This window comes from Eretmochelys imbricata, chromosome 3 (genome assembly GCF_965152235.1).
Source record: "Eretmochelys imbricata isolate rEreImb1 chromosome 3, rEreImb1.hap1, whole genome shotgun sequence".
In the NCBI taxonomy this organism is placed as follows: domain Eukaryota; kingdom Metazoa; phylum Chordata; order Testudines; family Cheloniidae; genus Eretmochelys; species Eretmochelys imbricata.
In genome coordinates, this window is record NC_135574.1 from 119,614,690 (window position 1) to 119,625,056 (window position 10,367).

Below are 10,367 nucleotides of genomic sequence, written 5' to 3' on the forward strand. Positions count from 1 at the left end.
TATGTCCTTGCTGTTCCTGTTACTAAGAACATCATAGATTATGGTACTCGGCTGTACTCTGAGAAAGACAGATGTCACCTTCCTTCTCAACATATCTGTTCCCTCTGTGACTCCAGAGGGGTAGCTGCTTGCTTTAGTAACAACAATGTTCGCTTCCGCAGATAGCAGGGCGCAGCCTACACAGCACCAGTAGAGTGAGCTGGATTCTATCCAGGCTCACACATCAGCAACAGAATTGTTAACTAAATTACAAATGCAGAGTCTTTATTGTTGATGAAGCATGAACCAGAAACATTTCAGCTTTACTCTCACATCCCAGCCCAAGTTTATAGGGCTGGCAATTAGAAAAAAAATTTTTTTTCATTCGTGAAACTGAGTAAATGTAATCTGGAATCACTGAGAGAACAACCCTGGAATGCCATTTTTATATTTGCTCTTCAGAGCCCATTTGCACATTAAAGGAGAAAGAATGGGTGAAATCAAGTTTACTTTGCACTAGTTTATTACTGTTTACTTTTTATATTTCGCTTGGCTAAGAAAACTAGGCTGGTCAGTTTCATTTTAGGATTCTCATGCTCTAGTAACACCTAGCTCTTCTACAGCACTTTTCATCCATAGAACCCAAAGTGCTTTACAAAGGAGATCAGTATTGTCATCCCTATTTTACAAATGGGGAATATTTGGCATGGAGAGGTCCTCCAGCAGGCCAGTGGCAGAGTTTGGAATTTAACCCATCTCTCCCGAGTTCCCTCCATTGACCTATCACCTAGGTCACACACTAGCACAATGCTTCTGTGTTTGGGTTAGAAGTAATGCTGGCAAGGAGTATAATGAATATGCAATGACTAGTTTTCATAAAATTAAAGACATTCTAATGATACATTTTTGGTGAAATTCTGTATTTATTTCCAAAACCTTCATCTTCAACCTGAATGCTGTCCCTGTACAATAATGGGCAAAAGCATTTTGGAAAACAAGACCACAAAGGAAAGAGATCTTTGAGCTACGCTTCAGACAGATTCAAACAATGGTTGTTTTTGCATTTCAGGAACACAAGAGAATGCTCTGAAGCTTGCTCCAGTAAGAACCCAAACATTCACCCAGCCTGACTCCCTTCCCAGCATCACAAAGTCAGCATCATTTCAGGGGTCACAATCAGGACCAGTGCTCATGCCCCATCGCCCTCCACCCAAAGTTCCAACCATAAAGAAGCCGGTGCCCCAGCAAAGAACTGGAGTCAAATCAGAAAATGTAAGATAGCCACAGCAGAACACATCCAGCTATTCATTTTGCAGAGTGTTTTAGCAGAGGGGGCAAGTTGTTAAACAATTCACATGAAGTTCTATCAACTGGCTCAAGCATCTGTTTGAGCTCTTCTGTCCTGTAAGTGTCTTTGCATATAGCAGTCACTGTGGCCTATATGCACAGTAAATGAACATCAAGTAGAGGAAATCATTATCCCCCATTTTGACAAAGTTATCACTAAACTTAGCTATCCATATTCAGCTCTTTAACTTCCCGCTGTGATGGTCCATCCTCCTAGTGGTTTTTGCCCTCCTCTGAACTCCTATCTTGGCTACATGTTTCTGAATTGTCAAGAACTGAACACAGAATTCCAGATATTCTCTCACCAAATCTGCCTCTTATGCATCCTAAACTTGAGATAATTCATTGTGAACTTGGATCTGGTTTAGTGACTACTCTCAACCCGAAGTTTCTTTCTGCATTTTTGCTCTACTAATCACACTACATCACCACAGTGTAGGTTTCCTTCAGTAAGATAGAAGGAAACAGTCTGCTAAAATGCTGAGAATTTAGCCTCCTGGGCAAATGCAGAAATTCCATTTTAATTGTTCTTATCTCCATCCAAAGTCCTTAGTCCAAACTGAAGTCAAAGTTGATTGGAAATTGTTTTTTAGATTTTTTTAAAAAATATTTACTTAGGACAACATTTGTTGCTTTTTTAGAGGAAAAAAACCAAAATCCCCCAAAGTCCATCCAATCAGTTTTGTTCATATCTGCTAACAATTGTCCCTTCTGAACTGAGAATCTGTAGGTCAGGCTTTGAACCAAAAATAATGTATTTATGAAGTTACAAATCACAAAGTTGGTTCATTAGAGTCACCAGAGCCCTTGGTGCCAGCTACACTACTCTAGCATGTGCCATTTAAACAGCACTTATTAACATGAACAAAACATACCTGAAAACTCACAGGAGCAATGGCCTGCCACAACCAATAAATCGTAAAACAGGGTCTCCAGGGAGGCAGGAGCCCAGTGGTTAGGGTTCTAGCCAGACACTTGGCTCTCCCACAAACTCTGTGTGACCTTGGGCAGTCACATAGCCTCAGTTCCCCATCTGTCAAATGGGGATAGTAGTGCTTGCCTACCTCACAGCAGTGTTGTAAGGATAAATACGTTAACGATTGTGGTGCTCATATAGTACAGTACAGTAATGCAGGCTAAGTACCATAAATATGCGCTTTCATATTCTTCCTCTGTGACCGCCTTTGCTAGACAGCTCTTCTGTAAAGGTTAGTCTTTAGGGTCTCCATCCTACCTCGCTCTGAAAGGGCACTTACTATATCCCCTCAGGCAGTTTGCACAGCCTTCCACTGAGCAGAACCACAAAGGAAAAAGAAAGAGAAGTAAACCAAACAGCCCCACCTGTTTCCCTATATTTAACTCACACCCATCATCCACGTACTCCTGAAAGATCTCAAAATAGAAAGGCTGCAGTTATTGAACAGTATAGGATCTGAAAGTTCATATACTTGTTTGTCCACAGCAGACTCAGAGTATGTGTCTGCACTAGAGGGGTGTAAATTCTAGCGCACATTAGTATATTGTACACTAATTGTCCCATGGGACCCAGCTAGCGCACAGTAAAAGTTCCCTAGTGAGTGCCGACATAGGGGACTGCATTAACACACACTGGGGAACTTCTAGTGCGCACCAGCAGGGTCCATACGGGCCAGTTACTGCACAACAACCTACTGCGCATTAAAATTTACACCCTTCTGGTGCAGACTGATGTACAATGTAGACAAGTCCTAATGTGATGTTTTCCCCCATCTGGAAGTGAGTTTAGAAGGGAGCTCAGTACCTCAAAAAACCCTTCCACCTCTTCCACCTCCCCCCCCCCCCCCGCCAAAAAAAAAGAGAAAGCATTTAGTCACGTGCAGGAGATTGATCTCTAGACATAAATGAAAGGGGGATTGCCCTGTATTCAATGTAAGATGCATTTTCTTAGCATATAAAAAGACTGGGTTTGCATAGTTTTATACTAAGGGAGACTAGCCAGGAGTTCATGTGGTTTCACTCAGAAGTACTAAGAATAGGAGATCGGGAATAATAGTTACATCAAGCTAATTAGCTAGCACTAATTTAATCTGGGCCCAAAATATATTGATCTATGGGCTCTTCGAGCAAGTGTGCCTGGTTAGTGATCCAGGCCATGCAGTTTAAGCATACTGGACTAAAATGCAACAGGAATGACCTTTTGCTTCCCTTACCAGGGAGGGAGGAATCCATATGGCCAGGACTTTATAATGGCAGGGATGGGGACCACAGTGGCACTAGTAACATAACAACACCTTTAAAAACAAATGCAATTTCACATTTTTTCCCGGTTAACCTTTTCTGCTTAGGCAAGGTTTTTTTAAGTGGAATATGAGGCATTAAGGAAGAATGCAAAATTCCACATTATGGTACAAATCCTGGCCACAGTAAGACACGAATGCAGTTTTTGGGGTAGCTGAAGCTAATTGTCCTTCAGCCTCATGTATCACAAGGCACACAAACCTAATGCCCCATTAATGCAATCCCTGTCATCCCTTATCGTTTCAATATTATTACAGCAGCAGGAAAATGCAACAGTAAAAGAACTGCTCAGAATTGTGGTGTCTGGAGATTTGACCCCGCACATAATTCTAAAGTGGAAAGGCAAATGGTCACAAAAGGATGTCTTTTTAACACAGGGAGTGAAGGGCAGGGCTGATTTAAAGCTGTTACTCTCATGCCTTCACTTTCCACTTCCTCATCTCATTCAGTGATTCCACCAACTTCTTTCAATAATGCACCCAACACAATTCACATCCTCTTTATCCCACCTATTGTTTGAGCGTTTTCCCATCTGGATGGGCAGAGCTAGTGCAGCGGCCGAGTCTAAATCTAAAACACCGCTCTGACTCGTATTCCTTTTGTTCCCCTCTCTCTGTGTGTGTGTCTGGAAGAGCAGCTTGACCAGCAGCCCGTCCGCTTTCACATTGGATTGTCCGAGTCCTGCCTTGAAACCAAAGCCATTACCAGTCCCACTAGGATCACTCCCATTCCTAAGCCGAGAACAACGCCGCCCAGGAAAGCTCCTGAGAGAAGAAGCAGCAGCGATAGGCAGCCGCCTAGCCTAGGCATTTCAGAGGAAAGTGCGGTGGCCCTGCAGAACTCCTTTGCCCCAAAGGTTCCACCACGAAGGAAGAAGTCTGCTCCTGCTGCCTTTCACCAGCAGGTGCTTCAGAGCAGTAACAGTCTGCTTCTTAGTGGCTTAACATTCAATTCCAACAACAATAGTCCTTCTGAGTACAACCCTACAACACAGGACTCTGACATCTTCCCCCTTTCTCCCGGAGACTCTGATCTTTCAGCTCCAACATCCACTGCCAGCTCAGACAGCAGTGGCACTAAGCACTTGACACCAACTGCTTTGGACTTTTTTGCTGACCTTCAAGGCCCTCCTACCCCAGACATCCAGCAGCCACAGCTGTTAGCCACCAATTCACTAACAGAGAGCGTCAATCTCTTGGACCTGGACACAGATGTTTCCTGTCCTTTTTCCACACCAGCAACAACTAGCCCAACGCACACTCCGAGCAATCTGAAATTCCCCAGCCCAAAAGATTTTAGTCACTGGGTTACTTTTAGTGATGATGAAGTCAATGGTACATTATCAGAGGGAGTCAGCAAACTGCTGGTCTTAGAGGAAAACAAAAATACCTGGATGGACAGAAATGCTAACTTAGAGTTGTGAGATTTTTTTTTCCTTGATTTTTTTCCTTTTTCCGCTACAGAAATCTAATTACTGTACAAGATAAAAATCTGCTTTGAATACAGAGTTGTATAAGTGTGGCAAGGCCACATTTTATTTTTGTGTTTAAAAAAATTCTAGTATGATCTGGGGGCAAAATACAAGACATCAGGCAATACTGTACAACTTGCAAAAAAAATCTTTAGTCTAAATTATTTCCCTTTTTCTAATCCAGCTGAAAAGTAAAATGATATTTCAGGTACAGAGTATTCTTTAAAAGTATGTAATGATGTATGAAGAAAACAAGAACAAAGTTTATAGGTATAATTTTTTATATAAAACAGTTTTTAACATTTAAAGACTTGTCTACATGGTAAAATTTAGCAGCAGAACTACAGCAGTATAATTATACTACTACACTAATTCTGAGGGAATAGTGTTCCCAAGGGGAATTATCCTGGAATAACTTTAGCAGTATAATTACACCACTATAATTCTGCTGGTAAATATGCTGTAGACAACTCCTGTGCTGCATCTCTTTCATTTGATTTACAACTAGCTGCAGGTTCTGTAATCTCCTGGTATTAGCATGAAGTCTAAATTCCTCAATCCTTGGCCATTATTGTTAAGTAAGAGGGGCGGAGGACGTTACGGATTAGGTGCTCTCTATTTTGTTGAACATGCTTGTTTTTAATCTCAATCATGCAACTGCACACTGATATTATGATGGGCCCCTTATCAGCGTGTGTGATACTAATAATGATACACTTACAAAAATTATTCTAGAAACTCATGTTTTCTTTCAATGCATCGTCTCCTTTACGTTCAGATTTAACTGATTCTGTTCTGGTCAACGCAACCTAATGCTAAATGACTTGCTATCCCGTTAAAAGGCACATGGACAACAACTGTCTATAACTTTGGAAGGGACAGCACAGGCAACCTGCTAGTAAACATTCCAATTGTCTGTGTACTGTATGTATAGTCATGATCGACTCCGGTGGAAGTACACATGATGTTTGACCACTACTCCCACCTTTGCTCCCCTCAGTTTCTTTGCAAGGAAGTTCATGTTCATGCTTAGCTACTAATGAAATAATAAATGCAGATGAGCAAAGGCTGTCTATACACTTACATGAATGCTACACTGGTCCAGCAAGACTCAGCATGAGCAAGGGTAGCAGAATCTAGCCTTAGAGTGGAAAGGTGGTTTACTAACTAATTTCTGCCCACTGATGATAAAGGTGTGTGCTGGCCCCTGGAGAGTGTATAGATGCACCTTACTTATTCACCTGTGCTGGACACTTGTTACCAGTTTAGCAGGTGTAAGGTAATTAAAGCACTATATACCATTTGGAAATGAACCTGTAGCACCTAAAGCAGGGGGACAGGCAAATCTGAGAAACAGTGTGACAGTACCATTTGTCAAGAATTATATTCCATGAAGAAAATGGTAAAGGGAGACAGTTAACTTTTTATTTAAGGGAGCTACTAATGGGGAAGTGAGAGGAAACCAGAAAATAAGGCAAGGAGCAAACTTAGAAGTGGAATGCTCTGTGCAGACTTGTCTCCCCAGATAATGGCAGATTACTGAGGCAATGAGTAGAACTAAAGGTCATCAAGATTTCAGTGGGAGGGAGAGGATGGGGGTAGCAAAAAAACCTTTAAGAAAATGCTATTACTTATGCAACTGTTTTGTAAAAGACAGGCTGTAAAACTAACTAATTCCATGAGCATGAAAGAGTTTTGTCAAACTAAATACAGAATTTGCCAAGGTCCTCTGCTTGTTAGGATCAACTCTGAAGGAAAATACTGATATGACAGTGATGGATGCTGTGTAACAGCACATAGCAGTATGACTGGGCTGCAGCTAGACCAACAGTGCATCTGAGATTAGGGTAACTAAAATGCACTCAACTTTAGCTTATTCGATACAAGTCTTTGCAAACACTTGAATGGTTTAATGCCTAAAGATACAATATCATGGTCCATGTTTCAGAAATAATAGTCTGGGGAAAGCATCTTGAACAGGGACTTTCCCTAGATACTCTTAAAACAAATAGTCCTGCAACTGCTGCTTTACTTTCCTCCTTATATTTAGGTAGCGCTCTGGTAGGGCATCATAAGCTACAGGACCAGTGTTTCTAGTGGAACTACAGTGCAGTTAACATGCAGGTCTCTCAAAATGCTACAGCTGATGTCATCATTGCAAAGTCACCTCTGCATTTGCCAACCACTTTAGCATTTATGCTTCTCAACCCAAGATTTAGCTAAAGGGAAGATAGCCTTGATTTCAAATGAGGCTTTTTAGTGTGCGCTAGCTACACATTAGACTACATGTATCTAGTACCTGTGCTAAATTTGTGAAGCATTTACATGGTCTATGGAAAGCAGGCAATTAAAAGTTATTACACGCATGTTTCAGTTCAGGCTCAATAACTTATAAATGGAATGAAGCCCCTTTTTGAATAATTACTAAAATGATGCTAACATTTTTAAGCAATTGGGGAAAATCCAGGGTCTTGTATTTAAACTAGACCTATTTTGTGCTTAAATTGTAAATAATGTCAATTAAATGTCTTTTCTACAAACCTTTAATTGGCTTAATTCTCTTCTCAGTTGCCTAGGTTATTTGGGACGTCGGCCAAGTTCAGTTCTATTACTATCCAGCTCGCTCAAGCCGTCTCATCTCTACTGCTGAATTCTAAGCAAAAAAAGACAGTCTGTATAAAAGTAATGCTGCCCGTAGATCTAAGCTCTTCGCTCTCCTGCTCCATGCACGTTTCTTTAGTAGTAGAGAGGCTAGAGATAGTTTTGAAGTGCTCAGTTCCACAAAGGTGAGCCACTCTGAAAGAGGCTGGCTAGTTAGTTCCCTAGCCCATCACAACCCCCAGCCTCCTTTAAAAAAAGAAAAGCAACAGTGGCTATTTATGGACATAGTTCACCATAAATCATTAAGGGCTGTAAAAAATAAAATACGTTTAGTACCGTATCCAACGTTCTGTGCAACAAAGAATTGAACAGCCCTGGGACAGCTAATTTATGTTAATGAAAGAGTTAGCAGGAAAGCCAGTTGAAGTGGATTTATACATGTCAACTACAACTTGTTTAATTACTCCACTTTACTAAGTGGCCTTCAGCACTAACTATATCTTTTTTCTGCGCAAGCGAGTGGTGACCCATGCATTAAAATGAGAATCCCTCCAGCAAACAGGCTTCATACAGTCAGTGACGGCATATACTATTCTAGCAAAACAAATCAAGGAGAAAGAACGGGTTGATTGAAAAGGTGGATGATGAACTTGACGTGGCAACTAACCAGGTTCTCAGATGATCCCCAAACAAGCCAATCATCGAGGTAAGGGAAAACATGGACCCCATTCTTCCTTAAACAGGCTGCCACCACTGCCACACAGTTAGCACATGAGGAGCTGTTGAGCGGCCAAAGAGGAGAACCATATACTAATAATGGCAGCCCCCTATGACAAAACTAAGGAATTTCCTGTGGCTGGGGAGCACCACCACATGGAAGTATGCATCCAAAAAATCAAGGGCAACAAACCAACCTTGTGATCTAGGGAGGGGAGGATCAATGTTACGATAACCACACAGAATCTTGCTTGATGAATTTGGTGCGCGAATGAAGGTCCAGTATAGGTCTCAGCCCTCCCTTTGGCTTGGGGATCAGAAAGTAGCAGAAGTAAAAACCCACCCTTGAAACGTAGAGATCCTTTCTCTATAGTGCACAGAGCCCAAACTTCCTGGAGGTGCACAGCCGCATGAGATTGGTCACTGAAAAGAGATGAGTCAGGAGAATGAGAAGGGACAGAACAGAATTGGATCAAATATCCCAGTCCCACAGTACGTAGGACCCACTTCTCTAAGGTTTTCACCTCCTAAGACCTGAGGAAATGAGAGAGTCTGTCCCCAAAATGGGCAGGGATGGAAAGATCACTTCTGTTTGCATCCCTGCCCTTGAAGTCAAAGGGTTGCTTTCCTACAGTAGGTTGAGTGGAAGACAATTGCTTAGAGAATTAGCCTACTTCTTTTGAGGTTTCTGTCTTCTTCTGAAGGGGTCACACTGTCTTGGAGGATAGAAGGGCTACTCTAGTCCTGGTTGGCTAGTCTTTGGAGCGAGGCAGCAGAGTAAATTTTCCTCCCTAACAAGTCCAATCTCTTTAGCTCTTTTTACTTCAGGATCAAGTTAAATTTCCCAAGGCCCTGGGTGTGAGAACACCATTTGGAGCCTTTGGATGGTATGTTTATCTATATGTTTAGCTGTCAGGGCTAGCCAGGCTGGGGTCAGCCACAAAGCTTTCACTGGCTGTAACAAGGCATAATTAATCAGGAGGGCAGTCCTTCCTGGAGTTGTTGCCTGAAGAATATCCAGCAATTTATGCATTTTTTTTTCCTTGCACCAGTTCAGTGTGTACACTCAGAGTTGAAGCTATTCTCTGCAGTGAGTCCTGAGAGGACTTAAAATCTGCTGCACGGGGAGAAAAGGAACCTGGAATGACTGAGTCATTCAGAGAGGGCAAGGATGGAAGTGCTGGATCCAATGGCATGTCTTCAGGGAGAGGCAGATCCTCTGGCAGACTGCTGCCTTTTCAGCGCTCCCAAGTAGGCAGCAAGAAATCAGCACAAAAGGTCCCCTACCCAGATCCTGTGTATGGCAGAGCAGAGAACTAGGTCAAAAACATCTCACACTAGGGCTCTTTTTCTATGATTTTGAAGCCCAACGCTGACAGAATTAAAATGGAACAGCACAAGAATTTATTTATCTTTTTGATTAAAACGAAATTAAACTGCCACTGTCTCCTTTACATAAGATACCATACCAGAGATCAATAGATTAGGTGATGCTTCTCTTTCTCACACAGCACTCTGTTTCCTGCATTTGTTATCAATTGATGCCAACGGGTAAAAAGTGAATTAAACTAGAGGAATGTCTGGGCCTATTAAACAGAAAGGCAAGCAGCATAAACTGGTCCATCAATCAAAACAATATCTTGAATTATTCACGTGTTCTTACTTGGGTTCAAACTCCCAAACATGGATAGCAGATGTGTACTCTGAGACAGCCATTTGTTTCCCTATGCTATTAGAGAAAAAGATCATCATCTGGGTTTATTGTTTTTGGTCCTTAGTGTACCATATGTACATTCATCTCAATCATAGCAACCTTTCTTGGCTAAGAAGTGAACCATGGGACCCTTCATAGCCCATCCATGCTGCTTCAGAAGAGTAGCTACAGGATACCTGAAGCCTTTCCTCCACTGCATTCCCATCGCCTACTGGTCAAATCATCAGAGGAATTACATACATGTAGTCGATAAGTCAAAGC

At 41.9% G+C, this 10,367-nt stretch overlaps 1 protein-coding gene across 1 annotated transcript in view; it reads left to right on the forward strand.

Moving 5' to 3' along the window:
• The window catches only part of SYNJ2 (synaptojanin 2), a 98,232-nt gene extending 93,028 nt beyond the window's left edge, over positions 1 to 5,204 (forward strand). The window contains exons 26-27 of the mRNA XM_077813267.1: positions 1,049 to 1,251; positions 4,241 to 5,204. Of these exons, the coding sequence (XP_077669393.1) occupies positions 1,049 to 1,251; positions 4,241 to 5,026 (989 nt within the window). The 3' untranslated portion in view covers positions 5,027 to 5,204. The remainder of the gene's footprint in view (positions 1 to 1,048; positions 1,252 to 4,240) is intronic.
• Positions 5,205 to 10,367: the final 5,163 nt, after the last annotated feature.